Below are 26,073 nucleotides of genomic sequence, written 5' to 3'. Positions count from 1 at the left end.
GCGGAGCTTTACCTAGCATAGACTTGTAGATGACCTGGAGCCAGTGGGTCTGGCGACGAACATGTAGCGAGGGCCAGCCGACTAGAGCATACAGGTCGCAGTGGTGGGTGGTATAAGGTGCTTTAGTAACAAAACGGATGGCACTGTGATAAACTGCATCCAGTTTGCTGAGTAGAGTATTGGAAGCTATTTTGTAAATGACATCGCCGAAGTCGAGGATCGGTAGGATAGTCAGTTTTACTAGGGTAAGTTTGGCGGCGTTAGTGAAGGAGGCTTTGTTGCGGAATAGAAAGCCGACTCTAGATTTGATTTTAGATTGGAGATGTTTGATATGAGTCTGGAAGGAGAGTTTACAGTCTAGCCAGACACCTAGGTACTTATAGATGTCCACATATTCTAGGTCGGAACCATCCAGGGTGGTGATGCTAGTCGGGCGTGCAAGTGCAGGCAGCAAACGGTTGAAAAGCATGCATTTGGTTTTACTAGCGTTTAAGAGCAGTTGGAGGCCACGGAAGAAGTGTTGTATGGCGTTGAAGCTCGTTTGGAGGTTAGATAGCACAGTGTCCAAGGAAGGGCCGGAAGTATACAGAATGGTGTCGTCTGCGTAGAGGTGGATCAGATAATCGCCCGCAGCAAAAGCAACATCATTGATATATACAGAGAAAAGAGTCGGCCCGAGAATTTAACCCTGTGGCACCCCCATAGAGACTGCCAGAGGACCGGACAACATGCCCTCCAATTTGACACACTGAACTGTCTGCAAAGTAGTTGGTGAACCAGGCAAGGCAGTCATTAGAAAAACCGAGGCTACTGTGTCTGCCGATAAGAATATGGTGATTGACAAGAGTCGAAAGCCTTGGCCAGGTCGATGAAGACGGCTGCACACTACTGTCTTTTATCGATGGCGGTTATGATATCGTTTAGTACCTTGAGCGTGGCTGAGGTGCCCCCGGGACCGGCTCGGAAACCAGATTGCACAGCGAAGAAGGTACGGTGGGATTCGAGATGGTCAGTGACCTGTTTGTTGACTTGGCTTTCGAAGACCTTAGATAGGCAGGGCAGGATGGATATACGTCTGTAACAGTTTGGGTCCAGGGTGTCTCCCCCTTTGAAGAGGGGGATGACTGCGGCAGCTTTCCAATCCTTGGGGATCTCAGACGATATGAAAGAGAGGTTGAACAGGCTGGTAATAGGGGTTGCGACAATGGCGGCAGATAGTTTCAGAAATAGAGGGTCCAGATTGTAAAGCCCAGCTGATTTTTACTGGTCCACGTTTTGCAGCTCTTTCAGAACATCTGCTATCTGGATTTAGGTAAAGGAGAATCTGGAGAGGCTTGGGCGAGTAGCTGCGGGGGGGGGGGCTGTTGGCCGAGGTTGGAGTAGCCAGGAGGAAGGCATGGCATTATTCTAGAATGCATTAAAAACAATGTTCCTCATCAATCCACACACAATAGCTTAATGATAAAAGTGAAAACAGGTTTTTAGAAATGTTTGCAAATATATAATTTCAAAAGGTATTCAGACCCTTTGCTATGAGACTCAAAATTGAACTCAGGTGCATCCTGTTTCCATTGATCATCCTTGAGATATTTCTACAACTTGGAGTCCACCTGTGATAAATTAATAAATTCAATTGATTGGACATGATTTGGAAAGGCACACACCTGCATATATAATGTGTTATTAATATTGCTGCACAGCTATTTTCAGGTCTCTCCAGAGATGCTCGATCAGGTTGAAGTCCGGACTCTGGCTGGAAAAGTATTGGTGGTTCCAAACTTCTTCCATTTAAGATTGATGGAGGCCACTGTGTTCTTGGGGGTCTTCAATGCTGCAGATATTTTTGGTACCCTTCACCAGATCTGTGCCTCGACACAATCCTGTCTCGGAGCTCTACAGACAATTCATTCAAACATAATGGCTTGGTTTATGCTCTGACATGCATGGTCAACTGTGGGACCTTAAAGACAGGTGTGCCTTTCTAAATAATGTCCAATCAATTGAATTTACCACAGGTCGACTCCAATCAAGTTGTAGAATCGCACATAAGTTTGAAAAAAATAGACATTATTTTTTTGGCCATATCGCCCAGCTCTAAGCCAGACTTAATCGCCCAACATCAATGCCGACCTCACTAATGCTCGTGGTTGAATGGAAGCAAGTCCCCACAGTAATGTTCCAACATCTAGTGGAAAGCCTTTCCAGAAGAGTGGAGGTTGTTTTAGCAGCAAAGGGGGGACCAACTCCATATTAATGCCTGTGTTTTTGGAATGAGGCAAGCAGGTGTCCACATACTTAGTGTACATTCCTTGCCAAATCCCGACAGCTTTATCACAAATTCAAAATGGATGATTAAAATAGGGAAATATGTTTCCGGGTTCAGCATGTGAATGGAGAAGAAGCTGAGGAGCAGAAGACCTGTAACGTTGCAAACGTGAATGGTAATGATGCCGACTCCAGTCCAACCGTTAGAGTCTCATGCGGTCACACGCCCCACTGATCTTCAGAACCTCCATACGGTTCTTGTCTTGGAAACTACAGCTACTAGCCACTCAGCTCCAAACTGCCATCGATGCTGCTCTGGCTCCCTTCTCCACCGTCCTGGATGGTGTCCGAGCCGCTGCGGATGAACAAGGCCTGCCGAATTGATGGCTTTGAATATGACCTGTGTGACAACAGCAACCGCACAGTAGCCCTTGAGAAAACAGTCACCCGTCTGAGCTCCGAAAACCAAAAGCTGATTGACAAGACCGATGACCTGGAATCCCAATCTCGCCATTTTGTTGGTATACCAGAGAAACGTGAAGGGGGGACTAGGTTAAGTTCATGTCAGAATTCTTTGTGGAGGTGCTGGGTCTGGCCATCATTCCATCACCCGCGAAGCTGGATAGAGCCCACAAGACCACTCCAAGCGTAGAGTGTTTATCGTCCGTTTTCACTGTGACAAGGAGCGCATCCTCCAGAGAGCAGAGACCAACTACTGCGGACGCAAGGTGTTCATCTTTCCTGACCTTAGCTTGAGTGTCGCCAAGAAAATACCTACATTTCTCGATGCGAAACACAACCTTCATGAGAAAAAAAAGAGGTGAAATTCTCACTCTGCTCATCTCCACATTGAACATGCCGGGGGGAAGCTACGGTTCGACTCCCACAAGGACGCCCAGCATTGGTTCAACAGTCACTTCTGAGCCTTATCTTGGATCTATGACCTACTCTTTTGCCAGGTAGCATGCATAGCCTAGCCTAAGTCGAAGGCATGTTTTGACTTATACGACAGGGCCTCCCCCCCTTGTTGCCATTCCTTTTCTACCAGGCAGAAACACTAACGTTATTGAACTCTGATATGACTAATACTGTCTTGTGTGGTTGTTATTTAAGCTACACGTTTGGGAGGTGCTTTTTATTTGGCTAGATGGTAGTAATGCATGGCTACAATTCCAGGCTTTGTTTCATTTTACATCTTGATACTTACTGAAGGACTTTTGACCACTTTATTACGCCCTATTGATCATTTGAAAATGTACAGACACTGATTGAAGACAGGACAGCTCCGTTTTACTGTTACGGGGTTTTCTGTCTTTGTTATCTGTTGACTTACTTCACCATTTTGTGAAAGCCTTTTCAAATGTATTTCACAACTCGTGCTATGGAGCCCCTCTGCGTTAGAATAGAAAGGTTCTGTTTATACGCATCGAAGCTGTGCAAACTTAAACCTGCTGTCTCCATTCACTGAGGAAGGAGACTTTGGGTTTGGGAGAGACCTTTTTTGGTCCTATTTGTTTTCTTTTCACCAGTTCTCTGTTATCTTTGCAAACGCTTGGTCTGTTTTCACACCTTTTTCTTTTCAATATTTTAGATGGCTAACAGTGCTAATAATAGTAATATAGGTAGGCCTAATCCTATTAAGTTTGTATCTTGGAATTCACAATGAACAATCCTGTCAAGGGGCCTAGGGTCTTCTCTCATTTGAAAAAGCTAAAAGCAGATGGGGTATTTTTTACAAGAGACCCATTTACGCATTAAAGATCACTCAAGGCTACAAAACTCCAGGTTTAGTCAGGTTTTCCATTCAGACCTTCAAAGCCAGAGGGGTTGCACTTTTGGTTAATAAAATAATACATTTCTCTACTACTAATGTTATTTCAGACAGTGGGAGACACTTAATCACAACTGGAACCATTTGGCAAACACCTGTAGTATTGGTCAATGTATATGCTCCCATTTTTTATGTTGAATTTGCCAATGGGTTGCTGGGGAAAATCCCTTCTCTGAACACCCATCTTTTGATATTTGGCAGGGGTCTGAATTGTGTTATTAGCCCTGCTTCAGACCACTCCAACCCCTGAACAATGTCTCATTCTGCTATGTCAAAGTCCTCAGATTTTAGGTTCAGAATGGGTGTACAGATCCCTGAACATTTCAGAATCCCCAGGCAAGAGAGTATTCTTTCTTTTCACATGTACACCATTCTTTTTCTCATATTGACAATTTCTTCATTGATCATAAGTTACTTACAAATGTCAACTCTCCTGAATATTTACCCACTGTAATTTCTGACCATGGACCTTTAGCCCACGACATAGCCCTATCAGGACAAACCCATTCTCCTCTCTGGAGATCCAATTCTCGTCTCCTGTCTGATGCAGACTTTTGTAATGTTATCTCCACTTCTAATGATCATTTTCTTTTTTCAAATCAGACAATCTCAACCTCTCCTATGGGAATCACTTACGGCTTATTTTAGAGGAGAAATTATTTCTTATTCTTCTCATTTAAGCAAAACTCGGAAAGCTAAACTTGAAGAACTCTAAAGCCATCCTTGACTCAGACCATCAATATGCCCTGACACCATCCCCAGAGCTATATAAGCAACGCTTGAACTTACAATCTGAATTCGATCTCTTGTTCACCACAGAGGAAGAACGGTGACTATAGCATTCACGTGGTACCTACTGTGAACATAGCGACAGTGCAAGTCGCCTGCTCGCACACCAATTAAAAATGCAGTGCTGCCTCCCGTCTGATTCCCCAAATGAAATATTCCTTTCATAACTTGATATCTGACCCTACGGAGATCAATGACACCTTCAAATCTTTCTATTCCTCCATGTATACATCAATTTCCATCAGATACTCCCACAGAATGGTACCGGAGAGGGTGGCAGACATTTTACGTGCTCCTAACCAACAGTGTTATTTTCTTCGTTTTTTTGCGTTGTAACTTAAAAATATTTTTTACATGATGTTGCTGCTAACGTCTCTTATGACCAAAAATAACTGCTGGACATCAGAACAGCGATTCCTGACCACAAACTGGTAGAAGCTTTTGACTTTAACAAATCCGACATGAAGGATATACTGCTTTCCGGGAACAGGCCCAAATCCACATCCTTTGCGTGACGAGAAGACGGAGAAAAAGGGGGAGGAGGTCGGGCTGCATTCTGAGAATTCGTAGGCGATCGAGTAAACCCCCACTGCCATCTGTTCTATTGGCAAACATGCAATCATTGGAAAATAAAATCGATGACCTACGAGGAAGATTAATCTACCAACAGGACATTAAAAACTGTAAAATCTAATGTTTCACCGAGCCGTGGCTGAACGACAACATGAACATACAGCTGCCGGGTTTTACACTATAATCGGCAGGATAGAACAGCACCCTCGGGTAAGACAAGGGGTGGCGGACTATGTATTTTGTAAACAACAGCTGGTGCATGATATTTAAGGAAGTCTTAAGGTTTTGCTCGCCTGAGGTAGAGTATCTCATGATAAGCTGTAGACCACACTATCTACACCTAGAGAGTTTCTGTATTTTTGTACAGTAGCAAGAAGAAGTGTGTGAACCCTTAGCAGAAATTGGTCATAAAATTTGATCTGACCTTCATCTAAGTCACAACAATAGACACACACAGTGTGCTTAAACTAATAACACACAAACAATTATCATTTTTCATGTCTTTATTGAACACACCGTGTAAACATTCACAGTGCAGGTTGGAAAAAGTATGTGAAACCTTGATTTTAATAACTGGTTGACCCTCCTTTGGAAGCAATAACCTTAACCAAACATGTTCTGTAATTGAGGATCATACCTGCACAACTGTCAGGAGGAATTTGACCATTCCTCTTGCTGTTTCAGTTCAGCAAAATTCTTGTGATGTCTGGTGTGAACTGCTCTCGAGGTCATGTCACTGCATCGCAATCGGGTTGAGGTCAGGACTGGGCCACTCCAGAAGGTGTATTTTCTTCTGTTGAAGCCATTCTATTGTTGATTTACTTCTGTGTTTTGGGTTGTTGTCCTGTTGCATCACCTAACTTCTGTTGACCTTCAATTGGTGGACAGATAGCCTTACATTATCTTGATAAACTTGGAAATTAATTTTTCCGTCGATGATACTAAGCTGTCCAGACCCTGAGGCAGCAAAGCACACTCAAACCATGATGCTCCCTCCACCATACTTTACAGTTGAGATAAGGTTTTGATGTTCGTGTGCTGTGCCTTTTTCTCCACACAGTGTTGTGTGTTCCTTCCAAACAACTCAACTGTAGTTTCATCTCTCCACAGAATATTTTGCCACTAGCGCTGTGTAACATCCAGTTGCTCTTTTACAAACTTCAGACGTGCAGCAATGTTTTTTTTTGACAGCAGTGGCTTCTTCCGTGGTGTCCTCCCATGAACACCATTCTTGTTTAGTGTTTTACGTATCGAAGACTCATCAACAGAGATGTTAGCATGTTCCAGAGATTTCTGTAAGTCTTTAGCTGACACTCTAGGATTCTTCTTAACCTCACTGAGCATTCTGTGCTGTGCTCTTGCAGTCATCTTTGCAGGACGGCCAATCCTAGGGAGAGTAGCAACAGTGCTGAACTCTCTCCATTTATAGACAATATGTTTTTCAGTGGACTGATGAACATCAAGGCTTTTAGAGATACTTTTGTAACCCTTTCCAACTTTATGCAAGTGAGCAATTCTTAATCTTAGGTCTTCTGAGATATCTTTTGTTTGAAGCATGGTTCACATCAGGCAATGCTTCTTGTAAATAGAAAACTCAATTTTTTTTTGAGTGTTTTGTATAGGGCAGGGCAACTCTAACCAACATCTCCAATCTCATCTCAATGATTGGACTCCAGGTTAGCTGACTCCAATTATCTTTTGGAGAAGTCATTAGCCTAGGGGTTCACATACTTTTTCAAACCTACACTGTGAATGTTTAAATGTATTCAATATAGACAAGAAAACTACAATAATTAGGGTGTTATTAGTTTAAGCACACTGTGTGTGTGTCTATTATTGAGACTTGGATGAAGTTCAGTTCAAGTTTTATTACCAATTTATGCAGAAATCCAGGTAATTCCAAAGGGTTCACATACTTTTTCTTGCCACTGTGGCTGTCTACATACCATCACAGACCGATGCTGGCACTAAGACCGTATTCAATGAGCTGAAAACCGCCATAAGCAAACAAGAAACCGCTCTTCCAGAGGCGGCACTCCTAGTGGCCGGGGACTTTAATGCAGGGAAACTTAAATCCTTTTTAACAAATGTCCACCAGCATATGTTAAAAAAAAAACTCAACCACCTCCACACACAGAGACTTGTACAAAGCTCTCCCTCACCCTCCATTTGGCAAATCTGACCATAATTACATCATCCTGATTCCTGCTTTCAAGCAAAAAATTACAGCAGGAAGCACCAGTGACAAGATCAATAAAAATGTGGTCAGATGAAGCAGATGCTAAGCTACAGGACTGTTTTGCTAGCACAGACTGGAATATGTTCCGGGATTCCTCCGGTGGCATTGAGGAGTACACCACATCAGTCACTGGCTTCATCAATAAGTGCATCAATGACGTCGTCCCTACAATGACTGTACAAACACCCCAACCAGAAGTCATGAATTACAGGCAACATCTGCACTGAGCTAAAGGGTAGAGTTGCAGCATTCAAGGAGCGGGACTCTAGCCCAGAAGCTTACAAGAAATCCTGCAATGCCCTCCGACGAACCATCAAACAAGCAAAGCATCAATACAGGACTAAGATCTAATCGTACTACAATGGCTCCGACGCTCATCGAATGTGGCAGGGCTTGCAAACCATTACAGACTACAAAAGGGAAGCACAGCCGAGAGCTGCCCAGTAACACGAGCCCAAAAGATGAGCTAAATTACTTTTATGCTCGCTTCGAGGCAAGTAACACTGAATCATGCATGAGAACATCAGCTGTTCCGGACGACTGTGTGACCACGCTCTCCACAGCCGATGTGAGCAAGACCTTAAAACAGGTCAACATCCACAAGGCCTCAGGGCGAGACGAATTGCCAGGACATGTACTCAGAGCATGCGCTGACCAACTGGCAAGTGTTTTCACTGACATTTTCAACCTCTCCCTGTCTTAGTCTGTAATATCATGTTTCAAGCAGACCACCATAGTGCCTGTGTCCAAGAACACTATGGTAACTTGCCTAAATGACTACCATACCGTAGCACTCACATCTGTAGCCATTAAGGCAGGTCATGGCTCACAACAACAACATTATCCCAGAAACACTAGACTCACTCAAATTTGCATACCACCCCAACAGATCCACAGACGATGCAATCTCTATTGCACTCCACACTGCCCTTTCACACCTGGACAAAAGGAACACCTATGTGAGATTGCTATTCTTTCACTTTAGCTTTGCATGCCCACAAAGCTCATCACTAACCTAAGGACCCTGGGCCACCCCCAGGTGGTAAGGGTAGGTAACAACACATCCGCCACACTGATCCTTAACATGGGGGCCCCTCAGGGGTGCGTGCTCAGTCCCCTCCTGTACTCCCTGTTTACCCATGACTGCACGGCCAGGCAAGATTCCAAACCATCATTAACTTCTTGGTGACAGGGGGCAGTATTTTCACATCCGGATGAAATGCATGCCCAAATTCAACTCATCCCCAGAAGATAAGATATGCATATTATTAGTAGATTTGGATAGAAAACACTCTGAAGTTTCTAAAACTGTTTGAATCATGTCTGTGAGTATAACAGAACTTATGTAGCAGGCGTAACCCAGAGGACAAACCATTCAGATGTTTTTTGTTTTTGAGGTCACTCTCTTTTCAATGAGTTTTCATTGGGAATCCAGATTTCTAAGGGACCTTCTTGCAGTTCCTACATTCCACTGGATGTCACCAGTCTTTAGAAATTGGTTGAGGTTTTTCTTTGTGTAATGAAGAAGTACGGCCATCCAGAACGAGGGTAACTTGAAGTGTACTGTTAGATAGAGGTGCGTGACCAGAAAGGTACCGTCAGTTTGTTTTCTTCCTGTATTGAACACAGATCATCCAGTCTTCAATTTTGTCAATTATTTACGTAAAAAAAATACCTAAAAAGTTGTATTACAAAATTAGTTTAAATGTTTTGGCAAAGTTTACAGGTAACTTTTGAGATATTTTGTAGTCACGTTGCGCAAGTTGGAACCGGTGTTTTTCTGGATCAAACGCGCCAAATAAATGGACATTTTGGATATATATATATTGACGGAATTAATCGAACAAAAGGACCATTTGTGATGTTTATGGGACATATTGGAGTACCAACAAAAGAAGCTTGTCAAAGGTAAGGCATGATTTATATTTTTATTTCTGCGTTTTGTGTCGCGCCTGCAGGGTTGAAATATGTTCTCTCTCTTTGTTTACGAAGGTGCTATCCTCAGATAATAGCATCGTTTGCTTTCGCCAAAAAGCCTTTTTGAAATCTGACATGTTGGCTGAATTCACAACACGTGTAGTTTAATTTGGTATCTTACATGTGTGATTTCATGAATGTTTGATTTTTATAGTAATTTATTTGAATTTAGCGCTCTGCATTTTCACTGGCTTTTGGCCAGGTGGGACGCTAGCGTCACACATATCCCAGAGAGGTTAAGTTTGCCAATGACAACAGTGGTAGGCCCGACAATGACGAGACAGCTTACAGGGAGGAGGTCAGAGAACTGGCGTGTGGTGCCAGGACAGCAACCTCTCCCTCAACGTGATCAAGACAAAGGAGATAATTGTGGACTACAGGAACAGGAGGACCAAGCACACCCCCATTCTCATCAACAGGGATGTTGTGGAGCAGGTTGAGAGCTTCAAGTTCCTTGGTGTCCACATGACCAACAAGCAAACATGGTCCAAGTACACCAAGACAGTCGTGAAGAGGGCACTACAAAACCTATTCCCCCTCAGGAGATTGAAAAGATTTGGCATGGGTCCTCAGATCCTCAAAAGGTTCTACAGCTGCACCATTGAGAGCATCCTGACTGGTTGCTTCACTGCCTGGTATGGCAACTGCTCGGCCTCCGACCGCAAGACACTACAGAGGGTAGTGCATACGGACCAGTACATCACTGGGGCCAAGCTTCCTGCCATCCAGGACCTCTATACCAGGCAGTGTCAGAGGAAGGCCCTAAAAATTGTCAAAGACTCCAGCCACCCTAGTCATAGACTGTTCGCTCTGCTACCGTATGCCAAGCGGTACCGGAGCGCCACGTCTAGGTTCAAGAGGCTTCTAAACAGCTTCTACCCCCAAGCCATAAGACTACTGAACATCTAATCAAATGGCTACCCGGACTATTTGCATTGCTCCCCCCCTCTTTTACACTGCTGCTGCTGGTACTACTACTCTGTTATTATCTATGTATAGTCACTTTAATAACTCTACCTACATATTACCTCAATAAACACGACTAACCGGTTTCCTGCACATTGACTCTGTACCGGTACCCCCTGTATTTGGCCTCGCTATTGTTATTTTACTGCTGCTCTTTAATTGTTACTTTTTCTTATTTTTTAAACTGCATTGTTGGTTAGGACTTGTAAGTAAGCATTTCACGGTTGTATTCGGCGCATGTGACAAATAAAATTTGATTTGAATAGGACTATATTTTTGGGTGACCTGGCTGAAACTGCAAATTACCTTGATTCTCCTCTCAGCCTTGAAGAAATTTTTCCCTCTATCAAGTCAATGCAGAGCAGCAACGTGGCTCATTCCCACCTACCCTAGCACAGGCTTCAATAGCGCTTCTCCTTATGAAGGGGAAAGACCGTGTTCTTCATTTAGGCCCTAAGCCTCCTTAATGTGGATGTCAAGGTGCTGGTGAAGGCGTCTGAAAGTAGTCTAACCAGGACTCATATCACAAGAACAAACCGGCTTCATAAAAAGGACAGATATTCATTTTTTAATATTCAGACACTGTTTAAAATGATTTATTCTAAACAATTCTCCAACTCCCCTGAGGTGGTAATCTCCTTAAGGAAATTTGCTCTTCTTAAAAATGGATTTACGGACAAATTTAGCTGATGAGTCTGTTTCTTGCATACACCTCTCCAGGCCAATGTCTGTACCGTTGTGATTATTCTGCACTGGTACGTGGGACACGCAGAGACTGTCCCCTTTATTATTTACCATCGCCATTGAGCCTAGTTCAGTAGCTTTACGGGCATCCTCCTCTTTCCAAGATGTAACAATGGAAGGAGTTGAACATAGGTTATCATTGTATGCAAATGATTTGTTACTCAATGTAAATAACCCTGTAACCTGTTTACCTTCTATCCTTTCTATTCTGGAGAACTTTGGCTCCTTCTCCGGTTACAAGATGAATCTCCAGAATAGTGAGTGCTTCCCAATCAATACAGCAGCGCTAGAGATCCAGCAGACAGACTTGTCCTTTCAGCCGCTCTGGTTTCAAATACCTTGGAGTGAACGTACCTCATTCATTACATGCGCTCTTTTCTGCAAATTTCGCTCCACTTCTTGCGCAAATGAAAACTAATAAAACGAATAAAATGTTTAATGCTGTAAAAATGAACAGTTTATCCAAATTCCTTTATCTATTTCAATGTATCCTATTGTTTTTACCAAAGTGTTATTTTAAGTCAATCAGGCTGTTACCACATTTATCTGGAGAGGAAAGATACCCAGAGTCAATAGATCTTTAGAAAAATTACCTAGGCAGGCTCCAACCCCTCTCCCTCCCTAAACCTAGGCAGGCTCCAACCCCTCTCCCTCCCTAAACCTAGGCAGGCTCCAATCCCTCTCCCTCCCTAAACCTAGGCAGGCTCCAACCCTCCTCCCTCCCTAGACCTAGGCAGGCTCCAACCCCTCTCCCTCCCTAAACCTAGGCAGGCTCCAACCCCTCTCCCTCCCTAAACCTAGGCAGGCTCCAACCCCCCTCCCTCCCTAAACCTAGGCAGGCTCCAACCCCCCCTCCCCCCCCCTCCCTAAACCTAGGCAGGCTCCAACCCCTCTCCCTCCCTAAACCTAGGCAGGCTCCAACCCCTCTCCCTCCCTAAACCTAGGCAGGCTCCAACCCCTCTCCCTCCCTAAACCTAGGCAGGCTCCAACCCCTCTCCCTCCCTAAACCTAGGCAGGCTCCAATCTCCCTAAACCTAGGCAGGCTCCAACCCATCTCCCTCCCTAAACCTAGGCAGGCTCCAACCCCCCACCCTAAACTTAGGCAGACTCCAACCCCCCTCCCTCCCTAAACCTAGGCAAGCTCCAACCCCCCTCCCTCCCTAAACCTAGGCAAGCTCCAACCCCCCTCCCTCCCTAAACCTAGGCAGGCTCCAACCCCCCTCCCTCCCTAAACCTAGGCAGGCTCCAACCCCCCTCCCTCCCTAAACCTAGGCAGGCTCCAACCCCCCTCCCTCCCTAAACCTAGGCAGGCTCCAACCCCTCTCCCTCCCTAAACCTAGGCAAGCTCCAACCCCCCTCCCTCCCTAAACCTAGGCAGGCTCCAACCCCCCTCCCTCCCTAAACCTAGGCAGGCTCCAACCCCCCTCCCTCCCTAAACCTAGGCAGGCTCCAACCCCTCTCCCTCCCTAAACCTAGGCAGGCTCCAAACCCCCTCTCCCTCCCTAAACCTAGGCAGGCTCCAACCCCCCACCCTAAACTTAGGCAGGCTCCAACCCCCCACCCTAAACTTAGGCAGGCTCCAACCCCCCACCCTAAACTTAGGCAGGCTCCACACTGAAATATGGATCAAAAACATTGTTTTGATGAAAGCAAACGGCATCTTCATTAGTCCAGGGGCATACTTTGTTTCATGTTAACTAAAACCTGCCAACGAAGATTAAGCTCCCAAAATCAAACAGGGAAAAATAAAACTTGTAGATATTTGGCCCAGGTTAACAAGGAGGTGAAGTGTCTCAATTCTCATTATAAAGGGAATACCGCCCTTTTAAAACAGGAGTAAATGTATAGATGGGAAAGAGGAGTCCCGGCTAAAATGGTGCTTTTGTTTTGTATAAACGTTCACACCACTATTGTACACGCCATGCCTGGTACATAAGTGAAAAATACACATGCCTAGTACATACATTATACATGTAACTCAGACTGGTATGCCTTCATCCCAAAACACTATCTCAGGGACAGACTGTGTGGCACTTTCACCATATCCTGCAGCAGCTTTTCCTCCAGGCAGAAGTGCTGCAGCTGTTACTGTCTCAGTACAGTGATGTTTCACCACATCCTGCAGCAGCTTTTCCTCCAGGGAGAGGTACTGTAGCTGTTACTGTCTCAGTACAGTGATGTTTCACCATATCCTGCAGCAGCTTTTCCTCCAGGCAGAAGTACTGCAGCTGTTACTGTCTCAGTACAGTGATGTTTCACCACATCCTGCAGCAGCTTTTCCTCCAGGGAGAGGTACTGTAGCTGTTACTGTCTCAGTACAGTGATGTTTCACCATATCCTGCAGCAGCTTTTCCTCCAGGCAGAAGTGCTGCAGCTGTTACTGTCTCAGTACAGTGATGTTTCACCACATCCTGCAGCAGCTTTTCCTCCAAGGAGAGACATCTTCATGGTATTGGAGGTAATGTCTAACTGGATGTTCATTATAGACTAGGTACATTTAATACATCTCATACGTGGAGGTTAAGATCGGCTTCATGTAATACTGAGTTGGAACTCTGCTCTGTGGGGGATACATAGACAGGATGAAACATCCAGACCTGCTGTGTCTGGTCAATACTCACCAGTGCACAAACTGAGGAAGTTTTTGCTAGTCTTGGGACAGACATCGGAGAACAGTTGATAGACTATACGTCCAACTGAAAAAGACAGAACAATTTGTTAGGCCTGACTGAGGAATCAATCTGAAACATATCCTGGGCTGACAGGTCTCTCTGGCCAATAAATATTTCTAATGGCAGTATGGCACCTGACCAATCATCTCATGGACCCCATGTCAACACCCTGGGACACCATGTCAACACCCTGGGACACCATGTCAACACCCTGGGACACCATGGGTGTCCCATGTCGACACCCTGGGACACCATGTCGACACCCTGGGACACCATGTCGACACCCTGGGACACCATGTCGACACCCTGGGACACCATGTCGACACCCTGGGACATCATGTCGACACCCTGGGACATCATGTCGACACCCTGGGACATCATGTCGACACCCTGGGACATCATGTCGACACCCTGGGACATCATGTCGACACCCTGGGACACCATGTCGACACCCTGGGACATCATGTCGACACCCTGGGACCCTGGGACCGCATGTCGACACCCTGGGACCGCATGTCGACACCCTGGGACCGCATGTCGACACCCTGGGACATCATGTCGACACCCTGGGACATCATGTCAACACCCTGGACATCATGTCAACACCCTGGACATCATGTCAACACCCTGGACATCATGTCAACACCCTGGACATCATGTCAACACCCTGGACATCATGTCAACACCCTGGACATAATGTCAACACCCTGGACATAATGTCAACACCCTGGACATCATGTCAACACCCTGGACATCATGTCAACACCCTGGACATCATGTCAACACCTGCCTAGCATCCTCCCCAGAGTATGGAAACACCCACCCAGCTCGCCCTGTATATATAGTGTTACTGTATGCAGTAGGTTGTACAGTAAAACAGTAAATAGGGCACGCATCCAATCTGGAGCACAATAAAACAGTTACTGTTGATATTTAAAGCTCTGGCTTTATGATTTAATATCCTGTTGCATTTCAAATAAGAGTGTTGGGCCTGTCACCGAAAGACTAGGTAAAAAAAATCTGGTCTCAGCTTTCAATAGTGCAACAAGCCTAGCCCAGGCTACATGTAAAACGTGAATGAGAATGTCAGAGCAGCAAAGTCCTGTCTCAGCGTTTTCTTAGTCTGGCAGTGAGCCATCACCGGGTGGTTGTTGACGCGTCTTACCTGGTTCTCTGTTGATCTCCACATCAAAGTAGCACTGAGGACGCTCCTTCACCCCCATCCTGACCACAGAGCAGACTGGGACACCTGCAAGGCAGAGAGCGAGAGAAGGGGGGAGTGAGAGCGAGCGAGAAAAGGGGGAGGGAGCGAGAGAAAGGGCATTACTACTATAGGCAGACCTTTACGTCAATAATATTTTTGCCACATTTGCACAGTTGAGGGAAATGTACGATCTCCCCGCATCTAACTTTCTTTGACATCTTCCGAAACTATGTGCCACTGAGGCAATTACACCTGCACGCGAATTGTATATTTTCATGTACCTCGCCCCTGGCTCCAAGAGTTTGATCTCTTTACAGCATATGACTCTGTATCCATACAACATTTGAAGGAGACCTGGGAGGAAGACCATGGTATGGAGATTACTGATGACTGTTGGGCTGATTGCCTTCGAGATATTCACTTGTGCTCCCGACACCAACTTATTCAATACAAAGTGACTCACAGACTCCTGTCGTGTCTTTGGAATCATTAAACTGAAGACTTATTTTTATCAAAAATTCTCTGTAATTATTATTACGTGATTGAACTGACTTAATTATGTAATTGTAATTAACTAGGAAGTTGGGGCACCAAGGAAATTATTCAGATTAAAGTTATAATTTTTCTAATATAAAACTTTCAAATATTTTAATATCAATCAATTAATCTTCTAATTAATAAATGATTCTTTACCTCACGTTAGTCTCATTCCAAACGTCGTAAATTGTTGGTTATCTGCACGATCCCAGTCTTCACTATGAGTTATCGATACATCAATTGTCTTAAATCATTTATTTACTAACTAAATAATCAATCAATCACAGAAATGCATAAACAAACAGTAGATATGGTTACAAGGAAATGATAGCGGAGGTTCCCTGGTGGGAAAAAACGGTATCGCGGCTTGGTGGACAAAAGGGAAGTGGGGGTCGACTGAGATACAAGACACTACCAAGTGATAATTATAACAATTGAATGCTAATCCTTTGTACATGAACACTCACTCATTCAGGAATAATTGCAATCAACATATATATTTACGCTCAGTGCGTTGTCGTGATCTCTGTTGGAAAGTTTGTTTCTGTTGGAGAGTTTGTCCGCCCTCTAGCTCTCTGCCGTGGTTAGAATGGATTGTTCAGAATAACATTCAGCAATGTTGTTATAGAATAGATGTTTCGGCGGTTGTTGGTCTTCGCGTTCAATGATACCGAATTCCTAGCTGCAGACTAGTAATTAGTATCAAGGATTTGTTCTTATTCTGTCGGTTCGATAGTCTCAGAGTTTAACCTCATGAACCTCTGGGGGCAGTATTTCATTTTTGGATGAAAAACGTTCCTGTTTTAAACAAGATATTTTGTCATGAAAAGATGCTCGACTATGCATATAATTGACAGCTTTGGAAAGAAAACACTGACGTTTCCAAAACTGCAAAGATATTGTCTGTGAGTGCCACAGAACTAATGCTACAGGCGAAACCAAGATGAAATTTCATACAGGAACTGAGCCAGATTTTTGAGGCGCTATGTACCAATGTCTCCTTATATGGCTGTGAATGCGCAAGGAGAGAGCCTACACTTTCTGTCGTTTCCCCAAGGTGTTTGCAGCATTGTGACGTATTTGTAGGCATATCATTGGAAAATTGACCATAAGAGACTACATTTACCAGGTGTCCGCTGGGTGTCCTCCGTCGAAACTATTGCGCAATCTCCAGGTGCGCGCATTTTTCCATTTTGAAGAGAGGAGAAACCAAACTGCCAGTAGTGACTTATCATCGAATAGATATGTGAAAAACACCTTGAGGATTGATTCTAAACAACGTTTGCCATGTTTCTGTCGATATTATGGAGTTAATTTGGAAAAAAGTTTGCGTCGTTATGACTGAATTTTCTGGGTTTTTTCTCAGCCAAACGTGAAGAACAAAACGGACCGATTTCTCCTACACAAATAATTTTTTGGGAAAAACTGAACATTTGCTATCTAACTGAGAGTCTCCTAATTGAAAACATCTGAAGTTCTTCAAAGGTAAATTATTTTATTTGAATGCTTTTCTTGTTTTTGTGAAAATGTTGCCTGCTGAATGCTAGGCTTAATGGTATGCTAGCTATCAATACCCTTACACAAATGCTTGTTTTGCTATGGTTGAAAAGCATATTTTGAAAATCTGAGATGACAGTGTTGTTAACAAAAGGCTAAGCTTGAGAGCTAGCATATTTATTTCATTTCATTTGCGATTTTCATGAATAGTTAACGTTGGGTTATGGTAATGAGCTTGAGGCTATAAATAGGATCCCGGATCCGGGTTTGCTCGTCGCAACTGGTTTTAACCACGTGGTATGGTTAGGAATTCAGCAATCGTCTGAAACCTTAGCCCTCTCGTAATTGAGAGAAGCATGGTCTCCAGATAAATTCCCAAGGTGGGGTTATATTCAGAAGAGCAGAAAGGGGCTGTCCCATGACGCCAGATCAATGTCTGTGCTCATGGGGCGAACCTATGATTTAGTTAAACTCCAAAGGGAATTGGAGTTTCCTTCATTAAACACATTACATAATTTCACAAATATTTTCATTAATCTTTACTCATTCATTTTATACAACAATTAGATGCGATCCTCACAACTGAGACTCATGTATAAATAGGGTTATGGTAATGTGGCTGTACTGTCTCTGAGTTTCACAAAATTGTACCAAACGGACAAGTTCGTAGCTGGCTACTTCACCGACCATTTATACATTCTCCAAAACATGAATATTGTTCAGTTCTCAAGTTCTGTGAGGTGGAAGAAGTTACTTTGTTTGCTCTATGAAAACTCTCTCTCTAGACTGTCTGGCCATGAGGAAGAATCTCCTCCAGGAATGTTTGACCTGCCTAACAGAGTCTGGTGTAGGGGGAAAGAGAGAGAGGGGTGGTGCAGAGAGAGGGGGATGGTGCTCGCTGTAACCAAAGAGGGCAACGTCATGACACTCCACTATTCCTGTACCAAATTACACACGTTCTACTTCAAATCTGCAGAGGGTACCCTGGGTCACCTCTTCTGGTCATGCCCCAAACTGCACACATTCTGGCAGGATATTTATATAAGTGTTTCTCATCAGTATACAGCTGTAACCTCATACCAGCCCTGGATACTGCTGTTTTAGGAAGGTCACAGCACCTAACGACTTTAACCAACTGAGAACAGAAAACATTACAATATGGCATGTTTATTGGAAAAATAACAATTTTGAGCCTTTGGAATAAGGAGACTGTACCGGTTTTTAATACCTGGTTAGCTGAAGTCACTAGCTTGCTACATGTAGAAAGGATTCGACATGACATCTCTGGCAGATCTAATACATTTGTTAACTTCTCTAGGATAGGGAGCAGCATTCAGAATTTTGGATGAAAAGCATGCCCAAATTCAACTGCTTGCTACTCATCCCCAGAAGATAAGATATGCAAATTAGTAAAACACTCTGAAGTTTCTAAAACTGTTTGAATCATGTCTGTGAGTATAACAGAACTTATGTAGCAGGCAAAACCCAGAGGACAAACCATTCAGATGTTTTTTGTTTTTGAGGTCACTCTCTTTTCAATTGGAATCCAGATTTCTAAGGGACCTTCTTGCAGTTCCTACTGCTTCCACTGGATGTCAACAGTCTTTAGAAATTGGTTGAGGTTTTTCTTTGTGTAATGAAGAAGTACGGCCATCCAGAACGAGGGTAACTTGAAGTGTACTGTTAGATAGAGGCGCGTGACCAGAAAGCTAGCTACAGTTTGTTTTCTTCCTGTATTGAACACAAATCCTCCCGTCTTCAATTTTATCGATTATTTACGTTAAAAAATACCTAAAGTTGTATTACAAAAGTAGCTTGAAATGTTTTGGCAAAGTTTACAGGTAACTTTTGAAATATTTTGTAGTCACGTTGCTCAAGTTGGAACCAGTGTTTTTCTGGATCAAACGTGCCAAATAAATGGACATTTTGGATATATAGACGGAATTAATCGAACAAAAAGGACCATTTGTGATGTTTATGGGACATATTGGAGTACCAACAAAAGAAGCTCGTCAAAGGTAAGGCATGAATTATATTTTTATTTCTGCGTTTTGTGTCGCGCCTGCAGGGTTGAAATAATAATATATGCATATAATAATATATGCATATTAGTAGTAGATTTGGGTAGAAAACACTGAAGTTTCTAAGACTGAATGATGTCTGTGAGTACAACAGAACTCATATGGCAAGCGAAAACCTGAGAAAAATCAAACCAGGAAGTGGGAAATCTGAGGTTTGTAGTTTTTCAACTTATTTCTATCAAAAATACAGTGTCTATGGGGTCAAATTGCACTTCATACGGCTTCCACTAGATGTCAACAGTCTTTAGAACTTTGTTTGATGCTTCTATTGTGGAGGAGGGGGGAATGGGAGCTGAATGAGTCAGAGGTCTGCCAGAGTGGCATGAGCTGGTCACGCGCGTTCACGAGAGAGTTAGCTTGTGTTCCATTGCATTTCTGAAGACAAAGGAAATCTCTGGTTGGAACATTATTGAAGATTTATGATAAAAACATCCTAAAGAATGATTCTATACATCGTTTGACATGTTTCTACGAACTGTAATATGACAGCTAGATCTACTGTCTCTATTATATAATGACAGACCAGCTAGATCTACTGTCTCAATTATTAGTAAAACTGATTCAAGTTTGCCTGCATTAAAGTCCCCGGCCACTAGACACGCCGCTTCTGGGTGAGCATTTTCTTCTTTGCTTATGACCTTATAGAGTTGGTTGAGAGTGGTCTTAGTGCCAGCTTCACTTTCTGGTGGTAAATAGACGACTACGAATAATATAGATGAGAGCACTTGGTAGATAGTGTGGTCTACAGCTTATCATACGGTACTCTACCTCAGTATGTCAAGACTTCTTTAATATTAGATAACGCACACCGGCTGTTATGACAAATAGACAAACACCCCCACCCCTCATCTTACCAGAGGTAGTGTCTCTGTTCTGCCGGTGCATGGAAAATACTGCTAGCTCTATATTGTTCGTATCGTCGTTCAGCCACATCTCGGTAAAACATAAGATGTTAGGACGTTACAATTTTTTATGTCCCGTTGGTAGGATAATCTTAATCATAGGGCATCAATTTTATTTTCCAATGATTGCACGTTAGCAAGAAGAACTGATGGCAGTGCGAGCTTACTCTACGGATTCTCAGAAGGCTGTCCCATCTGTGGCCCCTTTTCCTGCGTATTTTCTTCACACAAAAGGTGTGGATCTGGGCCTGTTCCAGTGAAAGCAGGATATCCTTCTCGTCGGACTCGTTAAAGGAAACAGTTTAATCCAGTCCGCAGTTGAAACCCATGCATTGAACGGTATTTTTGCAAAACAGTGATTGACTAAATCTGACAGTGATTGTCTATCCAATCTACTCATCACAGTATGAATAGTAGGCTATCTTACATAGGTCTGCAAACACAATGATGCATGGACTGCTTTATTATAAAGGTGCATTGTTATGGTGAAAATGTGCTTCCCCAAACTTGAAACTCACACAGCCTATGCATAGGTTAGTGATTTTGCCATTTGTTACTTTTCTTATTGGCAGAGGAAAATTAAATGTGGGGGACCCCCACTGTAAGGGACACAGAACACAACACCAGCTTGGCTGTTTAGCTCACATTTTTTAACATGATTGACCGGGACACAGAGTGACACCCCACCCAAAATGGGCAGGGTTTGAGGACAAGGAAATTGATTTGAATACCAGGGAGGACCCAGTGTCTACTTTATTGTATTTAACTAGTCCATAGCCTATTGAAAGTCTGCTAGATTGGTAGGGAAAACACTTTGCCAAGTTACATGACACCATAGGCTCTTTTTGAACTGGGCAAATGTTGTTGATCAAATTGTCGACCCTAGCCCAATTAAGGAGTAACGTTAGGCTCCTTTGGCAGCCCAAAACGCCATCTAAACACGAATGAATTCTCAATTGCTTTAAGATTCATGAAGCCCTCTACTTTCATATTGTATCAAAAAATAATTTCACAAACGCAAAATACATTTACTGTACATGGTTTTAACATTTGGAGCAGACGGTACTTCAGTGACAACGCATTTGTGGCATCCATCTTCCGCTTACACACATGTGTTCAGAGATGCAGATGTTAATTACCGTCTGTTTTCCGTGAACAAGCGCTGTATAACATGAAAATATGGCCGTGTGGGAACCCCAACCCCGTAAAAAGCTGCAATAACTAAACTTTGTTTTTATTAGTTCTCGCTAATATCAACGACATGTTCCTTGTTTCCAAAACCGTAACGCGAGCGATGCGTTTAGATTTAGAGCAAGCGTTGAGGCACTCAACTCAACGACCGGAAAATACCATCTTCATTAAACACTAAAGATAGTTACAGTCGCGCCCATTGTTGACCTACTTTCACTTTCAGTTAGGATATTGTCTGTAGCTACTGCGAAGTACTGAGCCATGGTTGCGAGGTTAATTTGTGTTGGAGTTTGAACAATTATAGTACCAGCACATAGTATGCCTGCTAAATCGACATATCCGCCGTGACTTGATATGCAATGTTTACTTGGCTGTGATCTGGCTATCTGGCTGCTGTTGTTGACTGATCTGGCTGCTGTTGTTGACTGATCTGGCTGCTGTTGTTGACTGATCTGGCTATCTGACTGTTGTTGTTGACTGACTCCATGGCGTTTGTCACAGTTTGTTACAATCTAGCTCTCTTGGAAAGGCACGATACGAATGTGTTTTATCAAGCTGGTTTTATACGCCAACAAGCTAAAGACTCCGTAGTAGGCTACTAGCACACGTACATTAGCTAGCTAACGTTAGCAATCTCAATTTAACACGTTAGTTAGCAAGCCAGCTAACCTTGCGATGTCCAGGCCGTTTGTTGAGCTAAACAAACAACATCGGTTGTTTATTGATTCCCAGAGGTTGACAAGATGCCACCGTTAATAAAAAAATTAAAAATAATAAACAATATCGTTTCGATGAAGCAACCTAAGCAGGCTTTACCTACCTGTGATCTGCGCACCGTAGCTGGGCGTTGTATGAATGCAACAGCCGTGTGCGAGGATCAAAACTGCAATGTATCATGGGTAATTTGTCTGACTGATCAACAAATAATGAGCTGTTATTTGATGCAAGGTGATTTGTAGATCAGTCAATCGACTGTGTCATGTTAAAAAGGTCCGTGCTAAACATCTTCCCAGCGTGAAATTAGTTCCGAGGCGTTCAGATCGTGACGGCATGTTGTAACTTTTTACATGACACCCTGCAGCCGTTTTGATGCCTTCTAACACTGTATGGTGAATGCAGCTAAAATAAGATGTATTTCCCGCTCGAGTTCGTTAGGGATGAGCCTTTCGAGTATTTGTGAGCCGGCTCATTTGGTTAGTTCACATTAAAGAGCAGGGTCTTAGTTCAAAATGCTTCAAAATCGACCTAGAACCATGAACAAAATTGCAAATCTCCAATGTTAAACACAGAAGGTGGGCTACCATGATGTCAGATCGTGAAAAAATACAAATACATTTTTACCTGGCCAAATTAATATAAAATAATAATACAGAAACGCACACACAAAAAGAGAATCAGCGTGGACGAGATTGAGGTGCTCTCCCCACCATTTATTCTTTCTTTAGATAGTTACTGTGTAACTTATCTGCAGAAAAACGTTGTTCTGAACTCAGAAAGCAGTACTAGCGGTATGCAAATCAGGGAGCCAAATGAACGGCTATTTGACCGACGAAATTCGGTTCCCGACTTTAACCAAAAATATCATTTAAAAAAGAGCCGTTCGTTCGCGAACGACCCATCAATAGATCCCGTAGGAACCCAACTCTTCACAATAGAAAATAACAAATCAATCAAAGCGGCTACCAGCCTTTGGAATAAAAGTCTCAGAGGAAGCACTGTAAACTACTGAAGTACAGTATAAAAATAACTAAATAATGCGTCCAAGATGTCTGACCATTGTTTAAGGTGATCTACTCGCGCTCGCATACACCATTCATGGACTGTCTACATCCAGGTTGCAGCCGGTGTACACATGCCAACTTCACATGTGTACTCAGGGAGCAGTGATGACGTCATCCAAAAACATGGCAAACATTGGTTGAATATAAAATGTTAATATCCTCCTAACTGTGAGTCATTAAATAAATAAAAATCCTCTGCTCCGCAGCAATTATTTGAATCATTTAATTTATGTTTTGAGCACAAAGGTGATGACTAAAGTGTGTTCTTAGGAATTATCCAAATCTGACTTCTCTATGGAAATTGGCTTTCTGGGCCGGGCGTCAGTTAAACGGCAGTACCAAAGCAAAACTGTAGGATCAGTCGAAACTGTGCTTGCTTCGAGACTGAAACCCTGGCCCCTTGCTGTAAAAGCATTTATATACACACTAGATGACAAATAGGGGGCGCTAATGTTGAAGCTGTAGTGCCTCCATCTTGGCACTCCCTCACCGTTGTAAATAATATTTTGGAAGCTATAGAAATGCATTTATTAATGCCTACATTTGTTTTATACCATGTGTATTATATTATAGACACCTTAATGCATACTGTAATGAGACAGCAGGGAGCAGGTCTCGAACCCTCAACCTTCTAGCTTGAGGTCCGGGGCGCTATCGACTGTGCCGCAAAAGCGTGCTCGTGCGGCAGGGTCGATTTCCGCGTTTATAAACCCAGGGTCGTTACAATACTTTGACATATTATGTGAGCTAAACATAAAAATAAAAAACATCAAAACATTTTCTTAACATTTTTTGACATTAGTAATGTTACTGGCCCCACTACAAAAAAAAACTTAAATACATGTAATTTTGTCAGTGAAACATTTAATTGAAATACTGTAGAATTCCATTCATTCCTATGGGGAGTGCCAATATGGCCGACATGTGGGTTCAAAGCCTCTCAATGGCCAATACATAGCATCAGCAATCCAGGGTTTATATACTGTATAATTTGTGTAAACATTGAAGCATTGAGTTTATGGTAGCAGCAGCCAGAGTGTGGGTGAGTGGGTGTGTCGAACAGAAAATAGTGAGCGTGTAAAAAGTTGTGGGTGTGTGGAACAGGCTCTAGCAGTCAAACAAGGAAATGGTTCCAATCGTTTTTCCACCATTCATTTTTTTCCATAGGGGATTTTAGAAACATTAAATAAAAGCTGTTTTGTGTACACTAGGCAAAGGTAATCTCTGGATTCACTAATGTTAGCTAAATTTAGTAATTAATAAATTGACTAAATGTCTTTGAATTGACAATTCTATGAACTGTATTGTGCATGCTTTAAATTGACACAATACCTGTTAGCAAAGGTGTCAGCAAGATATAACATGCAGGAGCTGGCAGGGATTTGTAGTCTTGCATGATGCGTACTTTGATGCTAATTAGTATTTTCGAATCAGAGTAGAGCCTACACAAAACACAGCCCTTGTTTTAAGTGTTTCTAACATTCCCTATGGGAAAAACGATTGGAACAATTTCCCTGTTTGACCGCTAGGTTTTATGACACCTCCACTGTGGGGCTCTATAGGTTAGATGGTTTTGATCAAGCAGTGTTTTTATTTTATTTTATTTACCACGCGACTACCACAGAGTTTCTAAACCCAGAGGCGAAAAGTCACGAAACTTCCGGGAACTCTTGTGAAACAGACCAAGCAGACCAGGCTGAGGTTTGGGAAGCCAATAGCCGTGTTTGAGAGCATCAAATACATGATGCATTGTGGGCAAATGACTGAAGGATCGATCTACAAATAATAATGAATATTTATTTATGATCCAAAGTTATTTATAGATCGTCAGTCACCTGCAATGTCGGCTGTAATGTCGAGCAAGCCCATTGAGAGAAGTAAATTTTAAAAAATCTGAAAATGTAAATGCATAACCTAGATTTGAGCCAATTGGCGAGTGACTGACTGATCTACAAATAATATTGAGTAGTTATTTAGGAAGCAAGGTCATTTGAATATCAGTGAGTCTCAACTCGCCTTTAAAGTCAGGTGCAATGTCAAATGCGTCAAATGTCTTAAGTAGTTGAACATGTTATTACTCCAACCTTGTGAAAGTGACACTTTTTTAGTTGTTGTTAAAAACAACTATACTGTATATCGGAGTGCCTTTGATTTGACGGCCCATACATTCGCAATTTGGTGCAAGATGACTGTTTCTGTGCATGAGTTTAGCTAGCCGTTGCCACATTCAAAACAACTGGGAACTTTGAACTCTTCAACTTCCAACTTTTGGACAATTGGGAACTTGAGGGGAAAATTTGCTCAGACTGGGAAAAATCGTTTTGAACAGTCATCCAACTCAACTCGTTTTTTTTCCCAGTTGTCTTGAAAGCACCAATAGGCAAAGTTGGATAGCTAATCTCATGTGCAGAAACACATCATCGGGTCTAACGGTCGTCTCACACCAAACTGCGCATGTGCAGGCCATCAAAATCACTTGTTCCATATCAAGTCGTTTTTGACAAATTAAAACGTGTCAGTTTATCTCTTTCACGACGTTAGAGTAATAACATGTTTAACTTCTTAAGACATTGGGCTCGTTTGAATAGTGAGGTAAAAGCAACCGACTGTTGACGAAAGTCTAGGAGAGAAGTTGGGGCTAGAGCAATATGACTAGCTCCCTGGTATACAGAAAAAACCCGAGCCCTGAAGCTTGTCTTCATGCCTGCTTCGCTGACTTGCCTCCTCATATCATCGCCGCTCTGCTTTAGCTGCCTCCAGTTCTTCCCTTGGACGGTGATACTCCCCAGCCTGTCTCCAGAGTCCCTTTCACCACGCTGCTTGG

At 43.0% G+C, this 26,073-nt stretch overlaps 1 protein-coding gene across 6 annotated transcripts in view; it reads right to left on the bottom strand.

Annotated features, from left to right (window-relative positions):
- LOC139420111 (natural killer cell triggering receptor) overlaps positions 1-22,355 on the bottom strand; it is an 88,434-nt gene extending 66,079 nt beyond the window's left edge. For 3 of the 6 annotated variants that reach the window (XM_071169835.1, XM_071169833.1, XM_071169834.1), the window contains exons 1-3: positions 22,289-22,352; positions 15,222-15,305; positions 14,006-14,080 (exon numbers count right to left, since the gene is read on the bottom strand). In XM_071169835.1, coding sequence (XP_071025936.1) covers positions 14,006-14,080; positions 15,222-15,279 — 133 coding nt within the window. In that variant the 5' untranslated portion in view covers positions 15,280-15,305; positions 22,289-22,352. Of the gene's footprint in view, positions 1-14,005; positions 14,081-15,221; positions 15,306-22,288 lie in introns of those variants that run through there. The other 3 variants (XM_071169838.1, XM_071169836.1, XM_071169837.1) reach the window with 3 other exon arrangements.
- Positions 22,356-26,073: the final 3,718 nt, after the last annotated feature.

The sequence above is a fragment of the Oncorhynchus clarkii genome, chromosome 11, assembly GCF_045791955.1.
Source record: "Oncorhynchus clarkii lewisi isolate Uvic-CL-2024 chromosome 11, UVic_Ocla_1.0, whole genome shotgun sequence".
NCBI classification, from domain to species: Eukaryota; Metazoa; Chordata; class Actinopteri; order Salmoniformes; family Salmonidae; genus Oncorhynchus; species Oncorhynchus clarkii.
This window is presented reverse-complemented; position numbering and strand designations above follow the sequence as displayed.